Raw genomic sequence first — 26,316 nt, 5'->3', positions numbered from 1 at the left:
TAAACGTATTGGTAAAGCTGCATTAACTATTTTCTCGGAAAACATTTTTCCCACAAAGAAAACCAACAAATACAATCGGGCACATTGATCATCTCTTTAGTGAGTGAGTGAGTGAGGTTGGTTTTACGCCGCTTTTAGCAATATTCCAGCAATATCACGGCGGGGGACACCACAAATGGGCTTCACACTTTGTACCCATGTGGGGAATCGAACCCGCATCTTCGGCGTGACGAGCGAACGCTTGAACCACTAAGCTACCTCACCGCCCCGATCATCTCTTTAATACAACGTCACCTCAAGTTCATGATTATCGTCGTCGTATAACAAGGGGCATGTAAATACTATTTTTATTGGCAATATGAGTTTCTAACGCGCCTAAGTATCTCCCCAAACCTTAAGAACACTTCCTTTTGTTTTCAATTTTAACCTAACATTATTGAAGTTTGACTTACCCTAAATTCTGGTGGTTAGGCTGTTTGGCATCAACATGGCTTTCATTGACAGGCCATGGACATATTTGCAATTCATTGTAGGCACTACACACTACAGAGAATACTCTGTGTCATTTGCGAAATCAACACCGAACTGTTGTAAACACGTCCGTTTTTCCTGCTTCGACAAAATATAATAGGTCGGTTATTTGCCTCCTTGGGGATAAATCGTCAATGGCCACTGAGCTGTCAGTTAAATGCTTCCGTTTTTGCTCATTAGCGTAATGGCATTAATCGATACAGTGACTATATGTACAGAGTGCGTACAATGTTGTGGCAATATCATGGTGGAATATTGTTATAATGTGTCTCAAGTTTAGAGACCGCCTCCGTGGTGTAGTGGTTAGAGCGTCCGCCCAGAGAGCGGAAGGTCGTGGGTTCGATCCCCGACCGCGTCATACCAAAAGACGTTAAAATATGGTACTTGTTGGTCCACGTATTCATGCATAAAAGAGAAATATGTTCATATACAGCCTGAATCCTGTGCAATATGTTTGGGGAATAGTTTTGTAGATTTATTCCACTTATTCATGCATAAAAGAGAAATATGTTCATATACAGCCTGAATCCTGTGCAATATGTTTCGGGAATAGTATTGTAAATTTATTCCACTTATTAATGCATAAAAGAGTAAAATGGTAATAAAGTTGTAAAGTGAAATGTTTCATTCCTCGCTATAAATGCTCACTAAAACTAACCTATACGTACAAGAGCAAAAGTACTTACTGTTTCTGAAATTCGAGATAGATTCCAGCGTGTTTATGATTATATAGTAACATGGAGAGTACACTTCGTCTAAACCGAAACTAAGATCTATATTAATCTATAGTTCGTGAGTACCATAGTTCGAGAGTCGATAATGAGTGGATATAATATACTGAATCAGTACTGACTGTGCTCACATAATATCATGTGATGCTTTCACAAAAGTTGCATCGTAAAATATTCCCATCATGAGATGAGAATAATGCATTGTAAATTGCAGGTCGGTGGTAAAAACTTGATGAATCACTGATGAAACAGACCGCATAAATTGACACATTGTAAGTTATGTCACGTCCTTTGAGTTTTCAGGTTGTAAAAGACGATCATTGTAAGTTAAATCAAATTCGTCAACGAAATGATAAACAGTTCATTATTGCCATGCATTTAAAAAAACACGAGGTCAATATCTGCCACAATACCAATAGAATCAGGCGAGGCAAAGGTAAACCTTGTTCCATAGTAACGCTTGACCATTTCTCAGGACTCTGCCTTCAGTTCTGGTGTGTCATCATCCGACAAAGAGGTGGTGTCCGTAGAAGTAACCACGGAAGAAAGACTCTCACACGAGGCCTTGAGGTTGGGGTCAGGATGAACAGAAAGGTTCTTCATCCCCGTAATCCCGTCTTTCTCCGCATCCAGAGAAGTCTCTGTGGAAAGTTTACCGCGTGGCTTATTCGTGCGGCGTTTCCGAGGCTTAGCCTTGGGCTTGGTGTCGCTGGGTCGTCTTTGAAGGGTTTTCTTCAGTATATCCGGTGCCTGCTCTTTGGTTGGCGAGTTGGCTTGAAGTAATGACGTAAAGGGGGTGCAGTTGTACACAGCATCAGCGGTCAGCTGTGATCCCCTGCGTCCAAGACGAGAAGGGTCATCATCTGTAGATCTCTGTCGCTGTGGTTTGACCCTGTGTCCAGAAACTGACTGAGACTTCTTCTCGATGGATGCGTTTCTGGTGATTGGAACCAACGACCTCGAGGGTCTTGCTGGTGGCGGTATTAACTTCTTGTCAAAGACAGACATTGATTTGGCCTTTGCCAAAGATGTAGCCAGCTTAGCGACGCGGAAGAATTTCCTTTTCGGTCGAAGGAATTCAATGGAGGCCTGGTCAAACTGCTGTTGCTGTAGCCATTCAATAGGGAGAAGATTTGTTTGTTTGTCTCGAAGGCCGAGAGAAGCCTTGCCGGTGTTTACAAGAACTCGACAACACTCCAGGTTACCATTACGGGCTGCAATAAGCAGTGCAGAGAAACCTTCATCGTTGAAGTGATCCACCTTTAGCCCAAGGCGACGGAACGTCTGGCAGAGAAGGGTAATGGCCTCATGCTGGCCTTGCCTTGATCCATGGATCAGAGGTGTATCACCTACAATAGTAATCATAATATCATGATCCATGTTGTACTTTCATAAGTATCATCTACAACGATGGTGATAATTGTATCATTCATTATAAGATTAATAATTAAAATAAGCTGAAACGATAAAGAGGATGTTACTATGAACATATATTACATCTATCGTAGTGGCGGACGTAAAGAAAGGGCTTCAGAGAATCTAGACCGGACGCTTCACACCAAAGCTAAGCCATGGACCCTTAATGACGAAGAGTGTGGTGATGACGACGATATCAGATGACTGAGTATGGTTTTACGCCGCTTTTATAGCGAGTGAGTTGGGTTTTATTCCGCTTTAGCAATATTCCACCAATATCAAGGCGGGGGAAACCAAAAATAGGCTTGACACATTGTATCCATGTAGAATCGAACCCAGACTTTCGGCGTGACGAGCGAACGCTTTAACCACTAGGCTACCCCACCGCTCCCCGCTTTTAGAAATATTCTAGCAATATCACGGCGTCGACACCACAACCGGTTTCACACATTGTACCCATATGGTGAATCAAACCCGGGACTTCGGCGTGACAAGCAAACGCTTTAACCACACGACTACCTTGACACACTGCCATACTGACCTTGACATGCAATGAGATAGACGATGGTGTGTCAATGACTTTGTGATGCACTCTAATTGGAGTGAGCATGGGTTTACGCCGCTTTTAGTAACATTCCAGCAATATCATGGCGGGCACGCTTTTTGGACGTTAATTCTAGAAAGACGTTACAAAAAACATTCATGACGGATACATTTTCCAACAATTTCCAATCTCGCTGTTTCATGCAGTAAACAGGAAGGTATGGACACGCATTCTTCACTGACTAACCATATTTGGATTGCGCTGAAGTATGCGACTAATTGCTTCACCATGCTCAACTACGACTCTTAAAAAGGAAATTACATGGTTTAAAAAGTCTGGCGTATTACTATCAGACATTTGGCTAAATCCAGAATGAATAGTGATGAGATCTTGGTTTAAATCAGTGAGATCATGCAATGTGACGACATTAGGTTTGGCCATCATGTTCCGAAACCACACTTGATGACGTTTTTTGTTTGCTCTGTTGTTTTTACGCCACACTCAGCAATATTCCAGCTATATGGCGGCCGTCTGTAAATAATCGAATCTGGACCAGACAATCTAGTGATCAACATCATGAGCATCGATCTACGCAAATGGGATGCGATGATAATGTCAACCAAGTCAGCGAGCCTGACCACCCGATCCCGCTCGTCGCCTCTTACAACAAGCATGGGTTGTGAAGACAAATTCTAACCCGGATCTTCACAGGTCATGACGTTATGATGCCCAAAGCAAATTGTTAATCAAGATGAATTCATTAGGAGCGGTAGTAACAAGACCATATGATACCTATCAAATCAAAACGATTTGATTTCATGGTTCAAGGTTTGTAGAGAATGTGGCAACACGTATTTGTTCATTTGTCAATACTAGCTACAGCTTACTGGGTTTTGAACGTCCATTCACAGAGTCCATTCACATACTATATGTTTCGGTCGAACAAAGGTCAAAACATGTGTGCTACATTAATCTCTCTCGAGCAACCATATCAACGTTCCTATTCCTATTTTTCGATAACGTATTTTAAACTACACGCGTTGTTATTTATTGTCTTCGCGTAATTGATCAGGCTGGCAACCTTCATGATATACTACTTACTACAGTCTTACTATTTTCAGCCTCTGGACATAAACCTTGATCACAACATTTAAGCTGGATGTTGCTGTTAGAACAATCTATTTTTCCTATGGTACGTCCAACAAAGTATTTATGTTCTGAACACCTGCAAATATCTATTTCTCAATGCAATTGTTTTTACGTTTTGGTAATTTCTACAAAATCAATTGTTAGCTTATTTATTTCGATTTGGGAACCGGGAAGATCCGGGTTTGAATTGGTCTTCAGCACCCCATGCTTGCCGTAAGAGACGACTAACAGGTGGTCAGGCTCGCTGACTTGTTTGACACTTGTAATAGTATTTCAATTTCACACATATCTGACTCATTCATTATTGTAACTGTATCTTGAAACTGTGTTCTTTGTCACCGACATAAACAAATCAATAAACCATACGTGGTTAAAGCGTTAGCTCGTCACGCCGAAGATCCGTGTTTGGTTCCCACATGGGTACAATGTATGAAACCCATTTCTGGTGTCCCCGCCGTGATTCTGCTGGAATATTGCTAAAAGCGGCGTAAAACTAAACTCACTCACTCCGAATGTTCATATGCAAATAATAACACTCTAACATAAGATAATATAAGCGACATTACCTTTAAAATCGACGGCATCTGGATCGACGCTGTGATGGCGGATCAGTACGTTGATGACGTCACAACATCCGACTTCACAAGCGTGGCTGAGTGCGGTCCTGCCCCTCAGGTCGCGACGGTTTATTTCCGGTTCACGTTCAACCAGCATCTCCATCATGTGCAGCCTCCTTGATGGATCCTGATGTAATAACAGATGCTCATTAGAATTATGGAATAAACAGTATTTCATTAAAAAAATACAGAACTTTAATATCTCAGCTAATTCCAAGCGTTCACGGGGTGAAATATGGTTGGTTAGTTACGGAGTTAATAAGAAAGCGATAATTGTCAATTTCAACATGGAATACAAGCTAACACTGTGGCAAGGCAAGCATGGAATACGTTCTGTTATTGTTCTGTCAAAGTGTTTGGAATCATTCCCACAACTATGGCAAATATAACTATGGAATAACATCTAAAATGTGTCTCGTGCAACCAAAGAAACACATCTAGCACCATTGTTAATGCAGCCATTGAACAAAAATTCCTAACACTGCTGCCAATATAACGAAGATTAACACCCAATATTGGAAAATGTAACAACGGAATAATATGGCCAGTGTAACCATCTGCATCACATAACCGCTTTTGCCAATATAACCATAGAATAACACCAACATTGTCACAATGAAACCATGGAATAACACCTAACACTTTGACCTGTGTAAACATGGAATCAACCAACACTTTAACCAATGCAATCATGGAACAACACCCAACGCTTTGACCAATGTAACCATGGAATAACACCCAACTTTCACCAATGCAACCATGGAATAACACCCAACTTCACCAATGTAACCATGGAATCACCCAACACTTTTACCGATGTAACACCATGTAATTACACTATGGCCAAAGATTCAGATGAATCACACCATTCAACGATGTATGCAATGTAACCTTAGAATAACACCCAGAACGGAGATCAAAGTAACCATGGAATTTTACACAACACGGTGGCCAATGTAACGAAAGAATCAGACCCAATATAACCGGTTTACCGGTAGTGGTTCAGACATGAAAACGATACGTATTGCGATACGCTGATCGAAAACCGGTATTTTGACTTGCCATTCGGAAAACTTCGTAACACTCGGAAATCTTCGGATATTTCCTTTTTCATATTGCAAAATATTATTCCCATTTTTATTTTTAATCATAAATAAAAGTTGTTATTAAAGCTTAATCAAGCATAGTGATTTTGCTGTGTATTTGCTCTATAAATCAAGCATTAACTCGATTATAAGTAGTTTTTGGTACGCAATATAACCAATACATATTGCATTACATGCTTTTGCATCGCGCAATGTAACAGTCGAATAACACCCAACGCTGTTGCCAATCAACCAATGAATCTCTCCGAATATTGTGACCAATGTAACCATGGAATAACACCCGGCACTGTCTTCAATATAATCTTGGAATAACATCTGATAATAATAATTTTGGTAAATGGAACCAAAACATCCCATTCTGTGGCCAATGTAACCAGGGAATAATGCCTAACACTTTAGTGTTGACTGTGTATACAATCAGATCTTGTACTATGGATAATATAAATCACACCTATCTCATTGTAACAATAAATCATTGTAACATTGTAAGAACCATCCATGTGGCCAACATAATTAAGGAATGACAACCGAGACCTACGCGAATGAAACCATTGAATTACACCGATCACAATTGCCTATGTAACCATAGAATAACACCTACCAATTGCCTATGTAACCATAGAATAACACCTACCAATTGCCTATGTAACCATAGAATAACACCTACCAATTGCCTATGTAACCATAGAATAACAGCTACCAATTGCCTATGTAACCATAGAATAACACCTACCAATTGCCTATGTAACCATAGAATAACACCTACCAATTGCCTATGTAACCATAGAATAACACCTACCAATTGCCTATGTAACCATAGAATAACAGCTACCAATTGCCTATGTAACCATAGAATAACAACTACCATTGTTCGATATAACAATGGAAAAACACCTATCGCTGTGTCCGATATAACAGTTGGACTAAACTCTAACATACTGAGGCAAATATATTCCTGGAATAACACCCAAAACCAGGACGAACGTTATAATGTAATAACACCTAGCATTATGACCAATGTAACCGTGGAATAACACCCAACACTAGAGCAACTTTAACCTTCGATTAACACCCTACATTGCAGTAAGTGTAACGATGGAATAAAACATTACATACTAACTAACACCTAACATTAGGGCCAATGTAACATCGAACATCCAACACACTGGCCAGTGTAACCATGGACTAAACCCCGACACACTGGTGAATGTAACCTGTGGATTACATCCAATATTATGGTTGATATGATCGTGGATGAACAGCCAACACTGCGGCTAATGTAGCCATGGAATTACACTTCCAATGAAACGATATGGCCAATCCAAGCACAGAACAACACCTTACACTACAGCAAAGTAAAACATATAACACTGGCAAATATTACCATGGACTAACATCTAACACTATTGCCCGAGTAACATAACATTGAATGACACTAGACACTATGGCCAGTGTAACCATGAAATAACACCCAACACTAAAACCAATTCAATCTTGGAATTACACGTAACACTATAGCCAATGTAACCAAGGAATAACACCACACACTAAGGCCAATGTGACCATGGAATACCACCTCACACTATGGCTAATCTAACCCTGGAATAACACCTTACACCATGTAACCACGGAATAGATCTTTACATTATGGCCAATGTAACTGTGGACTAACACCTTGCACTAAGGCCAATTTAACCATGGAATAACCTCTTACACTAAGACCAAAGTAACAACTGGATTACACTTTGCACTAAGGCCAATGTAACCATGATATAAGACCTTGCACTAAGGCCAATGCAACCGTTGAATAACATCTTGCACCAAGGCCAGTGTAACTATGGAATAACACCTTGCACTAAGGCCAGTGTAACCACGTAATAACACCTCGACATGAGACCAATGTAAATATGGAATAACACCTTGCATCAAGGCCAATGTAACCCTGAATAACACCTTGCACTTAAGGCCAATGTAACCGTTGAATATACAACCTTGCAATAAGGCAAATGTAACCATAGAATAAACATCTTGCACTAAGGCCAATGTAACTGTGGAATAACCACTTACACTAAGACCAATGTAACAATGGCATAACACCTTGCACTAAGGCCAATGTAAATATGGAATAACACCTTGCATCAAGGCCAATGTAACCATGGAATAAACATCTTGCATTAAGGCCAATGTAACCATGGAATAAACACCTTGCACTAAGGCTAATGTTACTGTAGAATAACCACTTGCACTAAGGACAATGTAACTGTAGAATAACCACTTACACTAAGACCAGTGTAACTGTAGAATAACCACTTACACTAAGGCCAATGTAACTGTAGAATAACCACTTACACTTAGACCAATGTAACTGTGGAATAACCACTTACACTTAGACCAATGTAACTGTAGAATAACCACTTACACTAAGACCAATGTAACTGTAGAATAACCACTTACACTTAGACCAATGTAACTGTAGAATAACCACTTACACTAAGGCCAATGTAACTGTAGAATAACCACTTACACTAAGACCAATGTAACTGTGGAATAACCACTTACGCTAAGGCCAATGTATCTGTGGAATAGATCTTTACACTATGGCCAATGTAACTGTGGACTAACACCTTGCACTAAGGCCAATTTAACCATGGAATAACCTCTTACACTTAGACCAAAGTAACAACTGGATTACACTTTGCGCTTAGACCAATGCAACAATGGCATAACACCTTGCACTAAGGCCAATGTAAATATGGAATAACACCTTGCATCAAGGCCAATGTAACCATGGAATAAACATCTTGCATTAAGGCCAATGTAACCATGGAATAAACACCTTGCACTAAGGCTAATGTTACTGTAGAATAACCACTTGCACTAAGGCCAATGTAACTGTAGAATAACCACTTACACTAAGACCAGTGTAACTGTAGAATAACCACTTACACTAAGACCAATGTAACTGTGGAATAACCACTTACACTAAGGCCAATGTAACTGTAGAATAACCACTTACACTTAGACCAATGTAACTGTGGAATAACCACTTACACTTAGACCAATGTAACTGTAGAATAACCACTTACACTAAGACCAATGTAACTGTAGAATAACCACTTACACTTAGACCAATGTAACTGTAGAATAACCACTTACACTAAGGCCAATGTAACTGTAGAATAACCACTTACACTAAGACCAATGTAACTGTGGAATAACCACTTACGCTAAGGCCAATGTATCTGTGGAATAGATCTTTACATTATGGCCAATGTAACTGTGGACTAACACCTTGCACTAAGGCCAATTTAACCATGGAATAACCTCTTACACTTAGACCAAAGTAACAACTGGATTACACTTTGCGCTTAGACCAATGCAACAATGGCATAACACCTTGCACTAAGGTCAATGTAAATATGGAATAACACCTTGCACTAAGGCCAATGTAACCATGGAATAACACCTACCTTGATGTGACAGGCAGCAATGAGTAAAGTATGTCCATCCTCGTTACGAGCGGAGTCCAGTTGTTCGTCGGACGCTTCAAGGATGATCCGTGTCTTCTTAATCCGACCCTCTCGGAGCGCCAGAAAGAGTTGTTGTTGGTCAGATAGATCGTTGGTCTTCTTTTTCCTCTCCCCTGCCATAGTTAGCGCGGGAAGGAGCAGACGTCCTGGTGAAGTGGGTTGTGGAGCACTGTTGGATCTGACTAAATACCGTCGTTTTTTCTGTCGTATGGTATACGACGGGAATATATTATTGATCAGTGCCGTGTTGAGAAGTGGCAGTCTTGAAATGATCAAATAGTTTTCCAAATCCTTCAACCCACGATGCCAGCAATATCCTTTGTTGTTGATGGTAAGGGTTTGGCGTGACTTGGAAGAAGGTGAATCTTTTACAATGCAAACATAAACTCAGTCAGATATCGTGACTGAACTGAATCAGACGCTCTTATATCCGTGTCCAATGGAGAGAGAAAATCCGTGAATGGTGCCTTTTACCTCAGAGAGATCACTTTCGTATTTGCTTTTGCTTTTGTGAATATATCAGTGTTGAGGTGATTACTTAACCTTTTATCGACTTTACTTAGAAGAATCCTGAAGACATGTCCCTGTTTGCTAAAATGGAATCATTGTCTCACTTTACTTTAGGTCTTTACTTTACCTATATACATCAGTTTAAATCACGCTGCCGCAGACGATGCTGTCAACACACTGGGTGAAATCATTGCCACATAAGAATATAATCGTCTCTTCACCAAAACAATGGTAGATAGGTAGCTGCTACATTTGAACGTCGTTCATGCGGCCGCCGTCTGCGGTCCAACTCTGGTACACGAACAATGTCGTCTGCTCCTTGTGAAAAATATCACCCTCTGACGTCAGCATTTACTGAACACAGACCACGTGTGATCAATTATCACCCAAACAAACACACTCGTTAGCAGCCCCAAGTGTTGTCCTCTGGAGACGTGGGCCGAGCTCCATGTTACCCTTCAACGTCGTCAGCCACATAAATGAAGGGCAGGAACATCATCCTGATTGCTTCATTCCACTCAACCCGGCGGTTGTGCATGTGACATTCACTTCTGATGCTACGCCATTTTACAAATACGCCATTAAGGGATATTGCGGTCTCAGAGACGTGCCACTCTGTGATTAGTCACGCAAACCAGTCGCAACTGGAAGTACTTGTAAGTAACGTCACTCCGTTTGATATGCATGGGACAGGCAATGAACTGTTTCGTACATACTGGAGCTATAGATGTCGGCATGGCTTTCAAAGTCTGACTGGCTGAGTATGGCTTTACGCCGCTTTTAGCATTATTCCAGCAATATCACAGCGGGGGACACCAGAAATGGGCTTCACACATTGTACCCATGTGGGGAATCGAACCCGGGTCTTCGGCGTGACGAGCGGACGCTTTAACCAATAGACTAACCCATCGCCCCTTATAGAAACGTACGAGGGGTGAGAAGGGTGTTTATTGGAAGTAGGCGTACCGCTTCTAAACTCAGCAGTGCCAACCGGGGTATGATACCCGATACCTACCCCACCAACCCGCCTCTGATACACTTGAAGTAAGCATCTCTATAGCAGTAACCTCGATCAGTATTCATCTCACGTGGATGTTTTTAGCCGTGTCGTCCGTGACAAGGACAAACCGGTATACTGAGCAAAGTAAAGTTAAGCATGTATTGGGTATTGCTTAAAGCAATATTCCGGCAATATCACGCAGGGAAAACACATTCTAACCATGTGGGGAATCGAACTCACGTCTTCGACGAGCGAGCGAGCGAATGCTCTAACCAGTGGGCTACCCCACCGCCCCGTTAAACTTATTACGAGTATTTGGCGCAATGTGCGGAGATCAGCAGTGTAGTTGACTTGCTGCATTTTATTCAATATCTGTTGCAGGTATACATGAAAATCTCGTTAATATGGACCTCCTGAGACCGAACGCCCCACAATCCGGACAATAACGGTTAGGAAAGTGTATGTACAAACAGGAACACTATAATCCTTGGTACGCCAGTCCATGGTCGAGACTGAACCAGTTAATATTTTATCAGACTAAGGGTTAATATTCACAAAACGTTAACAAAAAATTAGGGACAAAACCGTAAAATTCGATAAAACAATATCTTCCAACGGTTTGTATGCTTTCGGAACAAACCATTGAAGAGATAAACACTTATATCGGATATATTATATATTGTTCTTGTTTCATATTGCTAATATGGACTGTTTCTAGTGTCCACAGGAGCGGTAGGGTAGCCAAGTGGTTAAAGCGTTGGCTCCTCACGCCGAAGACCCGGGCTCGATTCCCCACATGGGTACAATGTGTGAAGCTAATTTCTGGTGTCCCCCGTCGTGATAGTGCTGGAATATTGCTAAAAGCGCCGTAAAACCATACTCACTCACTCACTCACTCTGGTGTCCACGATGGCGTGCTCGTGGATTTCACACTATCTGGGATGCTAAGTTCTCAATTATGAGCGGACAACCGTGAAGTTGATCATTTTCTGTGAAATGGGCGTTAATGACAACAGCTGTCATCCATGCTTACAGTAGCTTGCTCACAGCAATGTTCAGCCAATGTTCACTTATTAACAGATCTCTGCTGTCGGTATTACTTCACTTATTTGACCATAATCACTTCCAGGGCGGTGGGGGTGGTTAAACCGGTTAAAGCGTTGGCTCTTCACGCCGAAGACCCGGTTTCGATTCCTCACATGGGTACATTGTGTGAAGCCCATTTTGGTGTCCCGCGTCGTGATATTGCTGGAATATTGCTAAAAGCGGCGTAAAACTAAACTCGTTCGCTCAGAATCACTTCGTTTTCAGTCACGTCAAACGAAATCAAGATCGGGTTTGACCAGAAGCGCTCGTTAGATCTGCGCTTCCACCACCACCATCATCATACAAATTAGCAATAATGGACGCATATCTGTACAATACCATGGGTGATGTGTAACTAATGGCCTCCACCGTTTAAACTCAAGGACAGGAGACTTCCAGGGCGGTGGGGTGGTTGCTACGTTGCAAGATCGGGTTTCAGAATCGTTAGATCTGGTCATATCTTACAATACCCTAAGGCATCAAGGACAGGAGAGTGAACGCATGTGGTTACTTCCTCAAAACCACTCCTCTAAACGAAGATATGAGTACTATGAAAAGAATAATTATATTGACGGTTTTGAGTTGACATCCTTGAACTCTTTATAAATGTTGCAATAGCAGTACCTCCCACCCCACGCTTTAACCACTAGGCTACCCCACCGTCCCCCACCCCCAAGAAAAAAGATTACATATATGAATGAATGAATAAATGAATGAATGAATGAATGAATGAATGAATGAATGAATGAATGAACGAACGAACAAACGAACAAATAAATATACAAATAGTATAATTACAATAATTGCCAATACGAACACGACTTTAATAAAACCATGAAACAATAGATGTGACAAATACGCCCTGTACAAATGTACCAACAGACGGTTCATCCACAGTCTCACACCGCCAGGTCGATACTGCATAATGCAGCCTACCATTCGTCCATTTGTCCGTTTGATCACAATCACAGATCGCGGTATTACAATCTTAAGGACAGAAAGACAAAAGAGAATAATAATTCATACACATTATATACTTGTTATTTAAAAAATAGAGTAAGTGACCAAATCAGGGGAACAGCTCACTTATTTTCATCCTTCGATGTTGACGTTTTGACGAAAAATATGTCTGCTGTTTTAACTTTCATCCTTGATTATTCGTTTGAATGCCATGCTACTTTTGTCTCATTCGCTGTCATAATATCTTTATGATAACAATTGCAATAACGGACTGATAATGCATTATGAGTGAGGGAGTGAGTATGGTTTTACGCCGCTTTTAACAATATTCCAGCAATATCACGGCGGGGGACATCAGAAATGGGCTTCACACATTGTACCCATGTGAGGAATCGAACCCGGGTTTTCGGCGTGACGAGCGAATACTTTAACCATTACGCTGCCCCACCGCCCTTAATGTGTTATGAAAGGTGCGGGGATGTTTTATAAACTTTGATGCTGGAAATAATGACCGCCTTTACTGCTGGTCATAGTTTTGAATGTGTCGCTATGTCCTTGCACATATTTTTTATTACCCACTCCCACAAAAAAAAAAAAAGATGCATTTTAGATTTAATTTTAAAATGTCGATTTTTATATCACCAGCCGCTTATATGTGTAAAATCTTTATGATTTTGAAACTCTCATAATGTTGGTGACCCTCCCTGATTCATGCTGACCCGACCAAGCCCCACTTAACCGGTCCTTGACACGTACGTGGCTAAATATACACCACGTGAAAATAACACTGATCGAGGTCACCGATAAAGAGATGCTTACTTCAAGTGTATGTATCAGTGGCGAATCGGTGGGGTAGGTATCGGGTATCACACCCCGGTTAGCCCTGCTGAATTTAGGACCGGTACACCTCCTTTAGAAACTGAAATTCGTCGAATTAATGGTTTCTAGAAATGGGGTAACCTAGTGGTTAAAGCGTCCGCTCGTACACCGACAACCCGGGTTCGTTTCCCCACATGGTTACTGGATACAGTCGGCAATATCGCAATGACTAAACTCTCATCACTCACGTTTCTTTTTCCCAGTTGTAATATATATTCTATAACCTTGGGTTTGAATTAAAGCCGTTCTACTGACCAATGCCGTCTTCATAATTCAGGGTCACGCGTCAGGGCCATCTATGTCCGCAACTGGACACTCTCGAGGGAAGAATTTCCCCTGAATACTCATCCGTGTCCCTATTGGTTGTTTGCGTGATTTTGGTATCACGTGACCTACCTTTGTCCATTTAATAATCAGTTATTTGTTAAAAAGTAACACAACAACTATTTAGTTTCAAGACGCAAAGGTTACATTTCGCTTTATTCTCCCTTTAAGCAAATTCAGTGCGTTTAATATACATTGTTTTCTGTATTAATTGGATTGTCGTAAGAGGCGACTAACGGGATCGGGTGGTCAGGCTCGCTGACTTGGTTGACACATGTCATCGTATCCCAATTGCGTAGATCGATGCTCTTGCTGTTGATCACTGGATTGTCTGGTCCAGACTCGATTATTTACAGACTGTCGTCATATTGCTGGAATATTGCTGAGCGCGGCGTAAAACTAAACTCACTCACTATCAATTAGTCCTTATGGGGCTTATAGGGTATCTTGGCTGGACAAACTCGCCACCTCTGTTGACACTGACGCACTACACGGTGTACATAATTACACAAAAATACAGAATCTATCTTATTCTGTTAAGTTACGCATGTATCTAAACGGCATAAACAAAAGATGTTATACGTTACTGTTTATTGAGTCAAACTCATCGATCCGCTTCTCTTAACAGTGTCAAAATATTTCATCGATCCGTTTCTCTTAACAGTGTCAAAATATTTCATACAGCTAACGTTCAGCGATGCTAGACTTTAGACAAACAACATGGTTTCACAAAACCATTAAAGTATTTTAAGACGTAAAACCGTCCTTACTGGTCACAATTTCAGTTAGAGTTTCGATATAAACTAAAACACAAAAAGTATTTACAGTGGTCAAGTAATGTAACAGGTTTGGAGCTTTCAATCGTTCAAGGTCGGTGGGGTAGCCTAGTGGTCAAAGCGTTCGGTCGTCACGCCGAAGGTCCGGGTTCGATTCCCAACATGGACACAATGTGTGAAGCCCATTTCTGGTGTCCCCCGCTGTGATATTGGCGGAACATTGCTTAAAACGGCGTAAAACTAAAGTCACTCACTTTAATCGTTGAAGATATAAAGACAACTCGTTATCATTCGACACATAAGAAATGCTTGAGAAAAAAATTATTTCTAAAATATATTCCCGAAATACGCACATCATTCTGAAGCGACAGGAATTACCATACCAGATTGATTTACAAGAGTTCAAGAAGGAGAAAGGCTGAGAACAGGTGGTGTGGCACCTCTAGGAGCACTGTTCCCCTTAAAGGGAAACGTAACTTCAAACAGCAACAGACTTGGACGGCAGGATTGACTGGTGCTAAAGAGGAAGGCACGGGCTCGATTTCCCACATGACAATAATGTTTGAAGCTCAAATTATGGAATGTTGCTAAAAGTAGCGTAAAACCTTTACCCACTTAGACTGAGTTTTTGTACTGAGAACACAAGAAGGAGAGCTGTCAACTTAAGAAGTCCATATGAACACTTGCAGATTTTCATAAAATCTAAATCTGAATCTGAATCAACAGATTTAGATTTTATGAAATGTTAAGTCTTTAAATTGATCGTTATTTTTATTGATTCAACAATATTCTGACAACAGTATCATAAGTCAAAACATTACGTTCGATTCGTTCGCTTTATTATTCCTTAGGATGTGTGCAAATATGTCTGGAACGTAAATGCTAAATATTATACACGCATACTCTGACGCAACGAGGATTTTGCTGTACACTATCGTTGTTTTGATTTCTAATATCTTGGCAAGGGGAGGTAACTCTGATTACACTTTTTTCGTACGAACCAATCAAATTGCTTGTGTCATTTCGACGACCTCGCATGACCCAAAATGGCAGCATCCATATGAAAATATCTATACCTTACGTGGCACAACCGGAATTCTTTACGTATTTTGCGACCTCACGGCGGATTATCTTCTCTAAAGCTATCACACCACATTAGTGCAATACTCCAACAAGTGAACATATTGCAACTTTGTGAACTTCAGCATGGGAAACGCATCGTAATGATGCCGACATTATTCAGCTGCAGCCGTCTTCTATTCGTCTCACATTGAATGGTGAATCATTTGTTTATGTCTGTTGTTTAGAAATAATGTGGATTAGAGATTTATGTGATTTGTGACGGTTTGATAATTTTAACTTCATTGAGCAGGTGCACTCGTAGCTTATAGTGATAATAACTGACAATTTCATGATTGTTTTGCTACGATGAACATGTCGGAAACAACCAGACGACAATTTATCAACATGCAACTGGACACTTATTTTTATTTGTTTGAGATGACAAAACTTGGAAAGAGTTCCTTCCGTTCCCCCAACACTAAACCTAACTCTAAACCTAACCCTAACTTAAATTTTGGATCTTTAGTCATTTTGTGAGTTCTCTAGTAATTGTTGTGTTAAGTTTTGTTAATAATTTTAGTATATTTATAAATACTATTTGGGATGGGGGAATGGGAGGAACTTTTCCCCAAAACTTTATGGATGATCAACTTCTTTATATTCACAATAGCGACGTTTCGGTATTGCTTCTTATACCGTTTTCTAGTGTGTCGACTCATACAGACCCTGAAGCAAACATATCCAAGAAATCCCACGTTAGTCTAGAAAATGTGGCAAGTCTAGATTTCCAAATGAAGAAAGTCTCTGTTCATTTCAGAGACTAGTTGTTAGTCTAACCGTTTTCAAGCATATGCTTGAAAACGGTAGAAGAAGCTCTACAGAAATGTCACTATTGTGAATATAATTATAAACATGATAAAGAAGTTGATATCCATAAAGTTTTGTCATCTCTGGAGACTTTTGTCATAGAGTTATAGGTGAGATGGATGTTACCCTCAGGTTGTATCCAGGAGTCAGTTTAAGAGGGAGTATGCACCAATTGATACATCTAAAGGACCTTGGTCTCGTCATGCTTTGGTGAATTTGAAAAGCTGTGAAGCTAACTTTTTCTGATGCGGATAGTGATATTTGCTGTTGTGCAGCCAACTGGAACAGACTAACATGCACTAATAACTTCCTTCAATTTTTAAGCTGTGGATATCATGATAACAGCCAAGATGTACATGTAGATTACCAATGCTTCTTACATCTGTTTTTGTGAAATATATCAGATTGCCATCACTTTAAAGATCCAACCTGATACAGGCTCCCTGTATCAGTTTGCTTATGGTCTAGAGCACCATAATTTGCTTATTAATAATAGTGCATATTTATAATGCGCACATATCCACGCTCGTAAGCATGCTATTGGCGCTACATTAAAATATATACAATGTACATAAAATATACAGATTAAGAAAAACTACAATGGAATAGATGAATAATGCATAAAAGTTTATAAAGGCTATGTTATTGATGATAATATTGAGTAAAGAGGTATGTTTTGAGATTTGCTTTAAAAGAGTCCAGAGATTCAGAGGGTCTCAGGTCAAGCGGGAGAGAGTTCCACAAGACTCTGCAATGTAGGAGAAAGTTTTGTAGCCAAAGGTTTTATGTTTGTAGTTGAGAATGTTTTGCTGCTGTGAGCAAAGTTGGCGAGCTGGACTGTAGGGGTTAATTAGATCTGCAACGTAAAGTGGAGTCTGGCCATGAACGGACTTGTAAGTGAGACACAGTGTCTTTCACGGGTAACCAATGGAGCTGCTTTAGAACTGGGGAAATGTGGCTGTGTTCAGAAGTTCGGCTGAAGTTGCGGGTGGCTGTATTTTGAACTTTTTAAGTCTGTCAAGTAGAGTGTCAGGGAGGCCAATATAGAGGCTGTTACAGTAATCTAGTCTGCTGAGAAGGAGAGCACGGACAAGGCAATGAGCAGATTCTGTGGTGACAAGAGGACGGATACTGCCAATCACTGCCAAGATGAGAGAAGCATGTTCTGCATAAGTTGTTTATAAGAGTATTCCAAGATCATTCACTGACTGTGATGGTGTAATTTCAGAGTCTGAAACAGCAATGGATTCAACATCTGACTTTCTAAGTTGTTGTTTAGTTCCAACTAAGAGAGTGTCCGTTTTATCTTCATTAAGTTTTAGTTTGTTTGCAGTCATCCATGACTTTATAACACTAAAGTACTGTCAGAAATAGAAAAAAACTGTTTTCTTTTCACATTTATATGTTCAATTCATGTAGTTCAGTGTTCACGAATAGCGTCGGACCCTCTGACAATTGAGGTAGATTTGCCAACGGTCCAATAGAAGTCTACAACCCACCGGCCCCAGTGTCCCGACTGTATATTTCACAATGACTTTGACTGAAGTTGTTATATGTGACATGTGACAGTTGTTTGCTGTTTATTGCTGTTTATAAATCTTATGTTTGTTAATAATTTCAATGCCAATTATAAGAAATGTTAAATCTGAAATGTGAGTTTAATTTTATTCTATGGGTCCTGTGAATTTTCAATGGGTCAGACAGACATCTGAAACTTACAGGACCCAAGGTCCTGTTACTTTGAAACACCATTCGTGAACACTGTGTAGTTAATATGTGAAACTGAAAGTGTGAAATACCTAAGTTTGGCCTAACTACAGTCTCAGTGGTGTCAAGATAGGAAATGTAAAAAAGGGACTTTACTGAGGAGAAATTAGAGCCATAGCGACATTATTGGAACAGACCATGACTTTATGCAAATTAGTTTGCAATGATATTGCATTACAAAGGACAATTTTTGAATGCAAATTTTTGAAATTAGACTTAGCTTCATTATAAATGATGGCTGACGTAAAAAAATAATAAGTTTAATACTGAAACTATTAAGGATGTAGCTACCACTGAGTCTCACTATCACTATAAAAACAAACAGGAAGGAGGGGTCGTCTCAAAACCAAAACCAGGACGGGTGTCGCAGATGGTGGTTGGGGTCAGGCTAGGGGATAGAGATAACAGCTAAGATAAGATAATCCTTTAGGGGAATTAAACTGGGGAAGGAAACGGTTTGTCATAACAATTTACAAATAATATCCAGTCCTGTCGATCTTCGGGTGGTTATGCCACCTATATGTTTTGAGAGAATACGATGGCTGATTTAAGCTTTTCTATAGGTATCATACTCATTTACATATCTCAACATAACTTTATGAAAGAAAGACATGTAAGATTTTAATCAATAGATGAGACATATTCAACACACAAGAAAAGGCATAAAATATCTTTGAGATGACTCCTTGTGCCTGTTGGCAGCACATGCATGTCATGCCAGGTGAGTCGACTGCACATCGTCTACCTGGCTGAGCGTCGTAATTGCCATCTATATAATCAGATTTTTTCTAAGGTTTGCCCGAATTTACGAGTTATCCAGTCCAGTCAATCTTCGGATGGTCATGCCACCCATATGTTTTGAGACAATATGATGGCTGATTTAAACTTTTCTATGGGTTTCATACTCATTTACATATCTCAACATAACTTTATGAAAGAAAGACATCTATAGTCTGATCTATTCTTTTCAGCAGCTATTCATATTTTTTTTAAGTTTTGCTCGATTTTACGAGCAAACATGCTTTTCTGGATATCCTATTATGCATCCCACTGAACATCCATATGCTATTTGCAATTGTGTAAATTTTAGGGATACACTATACAGAGTAACAGCCTTCTCAGGGGTGGAAATAACTTTAAAATTGCTAGTGTACTCCGGTACAGTGGCACATGTAAAATCACTTGCCCTTATCATTTTTTCACTATACCGGCCGTTTTCTTGTTGATTTTTTAAATAAACAACATTATTAACATTGGAAAGTCAACTGGACACCGGTACAGCGTGATATACAAATTTGCTTGCCCGACAGAAAAAAACACTGGAGTCGGGCAATGGGTTATTTCCCCCCTGCTTCTATTTCCGACAGTACTTTAGTACAGTCTGGGAGTTTGACAAGCACCTCACCAGAACTCTCCACAGCACAACTATGTAATGTAGGGTTGTGTCCCCTAGTTAATCGAGGATGTGCTTGTCAATGATGATTGTGTATTAGTCCTATACACAAATGCATATAGTGAACTCATGGGCATCATTAAAGTCATAAGTGTCTATCAGCAGTGTCACTCACCTATGGAAACCAAATTTGAATAAAAACTGACTGTGTGTTTTTGGGGAGAGACTATCAGAGATATTGAATGAAAATAGCAAAACAGCTTCAAGCCAGCCCCAAATGTCCATGAACGACAGACCAACAGTGACTGATAACTTGGAAGGCATATGAAATTGTGACTACTGGCAACCCCAACGTTTACCTTTGCAGTGGAAAAAGCTCCTCTGATACTGCTTGAGTGATAAAATTTGGAATGCACGTTTCTTCTTGTGATCAAAATTTTGAAAAAGTCAATTTGTCTTGAATACTTTTGTAAGAACCACTGGGCACGGGTTTTAAACGTTATTTTTGAAAGTAATAACTCTTAGAAGATTCAACTTTGTTTGTCACCTCATTATTTGCTTTCAACATTAATTGTCCCCTAAAATGTGGCCAAGATAGAAAATTTTCCTTTCTCCAGAGTGTTTCATACAAAGTTTTCTTCGACTCACACTTGAAATTTTTACCAAAATAGTTATTACTTCAGGTGAAGCTACTGGGCCTTGTGTCTGTTTGTTTTGTTGAGAATGTACTAGTACTTTCAGGCAACTCAAGGATGCCAATGCAATCATTAAGAGGAGTATCTTTTTGTTTTGCAGCTACCACATAGTATAAAGACGGGTGCCTAAAGAGGTGTGATAATCCACAATGAAAGTGACAAGAACTTTACTGATAGTGGGTCTGCTGAGTACCTTGCACATCCACATGCAGTTAACTGAAGCTCAGGGTGTACAGTATGACCAGGCAAGAGCTCATTCAGACCGAACTGGTGCAGGGCACAGTTCCTATAGAGAGGATGATGAGGATGACCTTTACGATGAGGATTTTGAAGAAGATGAAGAAGGTAGGAAGTCTTTACCTACTGAGAAGCAGGCTCCAGCCAGTTCCCAGTCTGCATCTCAGCCTGCCTCCCAAGCCTCATCCCAGTCCCAGCCCCATTCCCAGCCTGATCCCAGACTTTCCCAGGCTCACCAGGCAGCTCAGCATAAACCACCACCTCTACCTCCACCTCATCAACCACCACCTGTTGATCATACCCATGTCCATCCAGCTCAGCAAGAACCTCATCATAATGTACCTAGCAAACAATCCCCCAAAGCCCAAAGTCCAGACCAGGCAGCCCAGGGAGTCCCTCCTACAGGCCAGGTTTCACCAGATCATGAACAAGGAATCCCACCATCCTTAGAAAGCTCCCACCCATCCCAAACTGCAGATCATGCCTCTCAGTCTTTGCAAAGTTCTCATTCTTCTCCTGGAATACCTGACTCTTCTGAGGGGAACTCTGACGGGTCTCAGTCCTCCTCCTCCCACTCCTCCCAGTCGGACATCCCTCCGCTTCAGCAGTTACCCCAAAGTTCTCAGCTCCCAGTTGGAGGACAAAGAGAAGATGCTCAGCTTCATCAGGGAGACACTGATGGTGCTGGAAAGCTCTCTTCACAGGCATTAGGAGCAGGTGAGTTAACTTTCTATTCTAGTACTTTCAAGTTTCTAAATCTGCAGTATTCTAGATATAGAAAATATACTGTAGAGGTGAAAAATCATGGCTAGTGTCTCTACTTTCCCAGAAAGCATTGTTAAACTAAGCAAAGCTGACAGGCCAGTTACTAACATTTTGAAAATAATTTACAATTTGGCTTTGTAACACAATGACTTCAAATGTATTCTTGTTTGTATGTTCTCATCAGAATAATGTTTAGCTCTTAAGGAAGTCCATGTACTTACACAAGGATGTATTACCATTAAGTTAAGGCTGATCTATTGTGTATTTATACATAGAAACATTTCTTCTTTAGGCCATGTTAGACATGGTAAACTTAACTAAAATGCTCCTGAATGACATGTTCACACAATGGACATTGTCATGATTGTGGAACAAGTCCATTGATGATACCGATAAAACATGGTACAAGGAAAGTAGTCATTTTACAGGTTTTAACATGGGAACTGTATATTGTGTTTACTTAAACCAATAATAAAACATGGTACAAGGGCACCAACGGAACACAGAGAAAGTCTTCATTTTACAGGTTTTAACATGGCAGTTGTATATTGCAGTTACTTAAACCAATGTAAGACAGCTGTTTCCATTACCCCATATTTTCTTATACTGTGTACATGATGTATACAGTTCTATTTTTCAGAGCTTTAGCATGTTGAAGCTTTTAGAAATGTTAACTGTTTCTGAAACATTGCTATGTATGCCATTTCCGTGAAAAAACTAACATTGCTCAACAAACATTGTATTATTCATCAGTCAACTTAGCAGATAAGAAAATAAGATAAGAGTTGTGTTTTCACAAAAATGTTGAAGAGAATATAATGGTAATGCTATTTATCATTTGCAGAAGCCTAAAGTCTTTCACTAAGACTCAGCGCTTCTGCAAATGATAATGCGCTGAAAAATAGTGTTACCGTTATTATAGCTAAAATGGATAGAATTTTTAATAAAATAAAAACAAACAATGGTATTGGTTTTGAAGCATTTACTGCGAACAAAGAACGACGGAGGTCACTGACACACTTTTTACAAATTTGGAAACGTCATAGAACAAAACAGATGACGTCACTATTGAGAGTGATGACATTCGACCTTGACCTTTGCCCATACTACCAGCCGCCTTTTTTTTTCAATGCTCAACAACGTGAGAGTTCCAGTTGATGTTTTCATTGTTGCATGTTGTAATTTATGGTACAATTGTTAAGGTTGGCACCGTCAAGAAAGTGCATAATGGCACAGGTACATGTGATGAATGTGCGTCAGAAATATCGTCAATATTGAACCGAAGTTCATAGGTGATTGAGCATCAAGAGCTGAGCTCCTTATGACGTCACCTAACAACAGGCATGATAATGGCCCATCATCAAGCAATTTGGGGGATTTATCAAGTTACAGTGGCCCACTCATTTCTGATAACATGCAGGCGTTATACTGATGATTCTATCCATTTTAACTATAATCATGATAATAAAGTATATGGACAGGCAGCAATGTAAGGAAACAATAAGCAATGCATGATGTAAGCATTAACAATGTGAATTAATTTCAGCTTAGTTTGTATCAACTCGTGTTCAAGTTTCAACCCCATCAACCCAGGATATCAACATGGTCCAGATATACGAATATATCAGACACTCGCATACACACAAGCCCATTATAACCTCATAATATGTAACAAGAGACACACATATTATCTATCTTATCCAACTTAATTATTATATTGGGAATGTCATCCAGTGGTGACAAGGAATCAATTTGTGTGTAGATGAAGCAACCTTAGTATGATGATGATGATGACGATGATGGACCCTAACCATCTTCTGCAGCATTGGTTTATTTAGAAGTAGCAGTAGACAATATATCGTGGTGTACTTGACATGCTTAAAGAGAAACAACAGTTATCATATGATGAGGATTGCATATCAACTGTCTTCAGATCAGTACCTGGAACTCAGCATGCCCAATTTACAACAAAGAACACAAGACACGGGAACAACTGATCAACCAAAATTACACAATGCAAGGAATCTGCCAAGAGTATTAGCGTCTGTTTCACATACCGGTGCTGATTCACACCAAATTGTATATAACAACATTAAAGCTGGACAGTTAAACCAAGACATGAGTGTAAAGAGAGAACATGCTCATCACTTTGAGCATAAACATGATGTTGTTGCAGGTTCAGACATTCACCCTAAGCAAAAGAAATTTTCAAAACAGCATGATGCAGATTTTCGTAAAGAGCAACAACAGGGTATGCATGACTTTGTGAATGGGGAAGACTTGAAACGACAGCGAAACTCAAACTTGAAACAGGATCCAGGTGTGTCACTGCATGGCAGCCAGGGCCTAGTTCACAAGTACGTTCAGCTACAGCATCGTGACGATTCCCAGACAAACACAAAAACGAAACCAGATCCAGGCGTGTCACTGCATCGCAGGCAGGGTCTAGTTCACAAGAACGTTCAGCTGCAGCATCGTGACGATTTACCCCGACAGGCCAAATTGACAGTTGAACAAAGCCATGATCTCTACCGGAGACTGCATACACATGAAGATCCTGTCAAGGAGATGGCTATGTCTCGACACAACCGTCACCTTCAAACACATCAACAACATCGTAATGACCCAATGCCAAGACAGGATCAATATGAAAATTCTGCTCTGCATGACAAGGTCTTCATAAATGCTCCCCGTATCAAGCATCAGTTTCAGTCACATCCTGACAAACCAGACGAACATGAAGGCTATAAAGCCTGTGTGGTTTGTGAACATAATCAAGATCAGTATGTTCACTTCTTGAAACATCAACTGCATGATTTACATTCACGAAAGCAACAGGTCAATGCTGAACATAAGAGACAACAATGGCAAGATGTACTAAAGGATCTTAGGCAGAAACTTGGAGTAAAAGAAAATGGATCATACAAACACTCACAAAGGACCAACGGTCGCATAGAAGTCGCTGGATTGGCGTCTGAGGGTCAGCTTAGGACTCGAAGTCTGAGGCAAAAACTTCGGGAGAAACACACGTACATCATACAAACGCTCACAAAAAACCCAATCTGACATGGAACACCCTGTAGGGACTAAATCTGACAGAGAACACCCTCCAGGGACCAAAGCTGACATGAAACAGTTTCTTGGGACCAAAGCTGATACAGAACACTCTCTTGGGACCAAAACTGGCAGAGAACACTCTCTAGGGACCAAAGCTGGCAGAGAACACTCTCTAGGGACCAAGTCTGACATAGTGGAAGCTGGAGAACTTAGGACTCGAAGTCTAGGGACCAACAGCATACAAACACTACAAAGAACTGACATCTCTAGGGACCAAAGCTGGCAGAGAACACTCTCTAGGGACCAAAGCTGGCACAGAACACTCTCTAGGGACCAAAGCTGGCAGAGAACACTCTCTAGGGACCAAAGCTGGCGGAGAACACTCTCTAGGGACCAAGTCTGACATAGAAGAAGCTGGATTGGGTTCTGAGGGTCAGCTTAGGACTCGAAGTCTGAGGCAAAAACTTCAAGTGAAACAACGTGCATTATACAAACACTCACAAAGAACCAAATCTGACATGGAACATCCTCTAGGGACGAAATCTGACAGAGAACACTCTCTCGGGACCAAGAATGACAAAGAAGCTGGATTAGAGTCTGAGGGTCAGCTTAGGACTCAAAGTCTGAGGCAAAAACTTCATGTGAAACAACGTGCATCATCCAAACACTCCAAAGGGACCATCAGTGGCATAGAACACTAACAAGGTAGCACTGCTGGCATGAACTCAAGCAAGGCTTAGAACACGCACAAGGTAGCAGGACTGGTTCATTACAGTCACAAAGGACTAACACTTGTATAGAATACAAATATGTACACGAGCATAAAACACACAAACATTGACATGGAACAACATGTACTACTTCAGGGTCTCCTTAGAATGCAAAGTCGAAAGCAAAACCTTCAAGCAGGCGAACTTACATCATAAAAGAAATCAATTTTATAAAAGAACACTCACTGGAGCAATGCTGACAGAACAACATTGGCTCAGATGTGAGGGTCTACTTAGAACTCAAAGTTTGACCACAAGACTTCAAGTAAAAGAACATGCTTCATCCCAATGCTCACAGGAGACCAGAAATGGCTTAGAATGTTGTGCCCTCTGGCCACAGAGTATGCTCAGTCTGAGGCGAAAACTTCAACTGATAGATCTCACACCGTACAAACAATCATGGGTAACTGAATCAGTGAAAAAACGACAAGGGAAACAGACCAAACTGTACGCAGGCCTCAGAATATGCTCCAGATCCAAGGTATGAGGCTTACACAACACAACACTGACTTAAATCAGCATGCATCCCAACAAACAGACCCAC

General features: G+C 40.5%; 2 protein-coding genes across 2 annotated transcripts in view; one reads left to right on the top strand and one right to left on the bottom strand.

Annotated features, from left to right (window-relative positions):
- Positions 1-932: 932 nt before the first annotated feature.
- LOC124280442 lies at positions 933-10,416 on the bottom strand. Its single transcript, XM_046716381.1, has 3 exons — positions 9,565-10,416; positions 4,938-5,115; positions 933-2,611 (listed from the first exon to the last, which is right to left on the bottom strand). The coding sequence occupies exons 1-3, from the start codon at positions 9,742-9,744 to the stop codon at positions 1,734-1,736; spliced, it is 1,236 nt and encodes a 411-aa protein (XP_046572337.1). The 5' UTR covers positions 9,745-10,416; the 3' UTR covers positions 933-1,733.
- A 5,770-nt stretch (positions 10,417-16,186) lies between these two features.
- LOC124280464 (protein sel-1 homolog 1-like) overlaps positions 16,187-26,316 on the top strand; it is a 36,763-nt gene continuing 26,633 nt past the window's right edge. Inside the window, 2 exon segments of the mRNA XM_046716400.1 lie at positions 16,187-16,436; positions 21,044-21,897. Of these exon segments, the coding sequence (XP_046572356.1) occupies positions 21,093-21,897 (805 nt within the window). The 5' untranslated portion in view covers positions 16,187-16,436; positions 21,044-21,092.

Source organism: Haliotis rubra, unplaced genomic scaffold (assembly GCF_003918875.1).
Source record: "Haliotis rubra isolate DU_JTF1 unplaced genomic scaffold, ASM391887v1 Scf268, whole genome shotgun sequence".
Lineage (NCBI taxonomy): Eukaryota > Metazoa > Mollusca > Gastropoda > Lepetellida > Haliotidae > Haliotis > Haliotis rubra.
The sequence above is the reverse complement of the archived record's forward strand: the minus strand, read 5'-3'. Positions and strand labels throughout refer to the sequence as shown.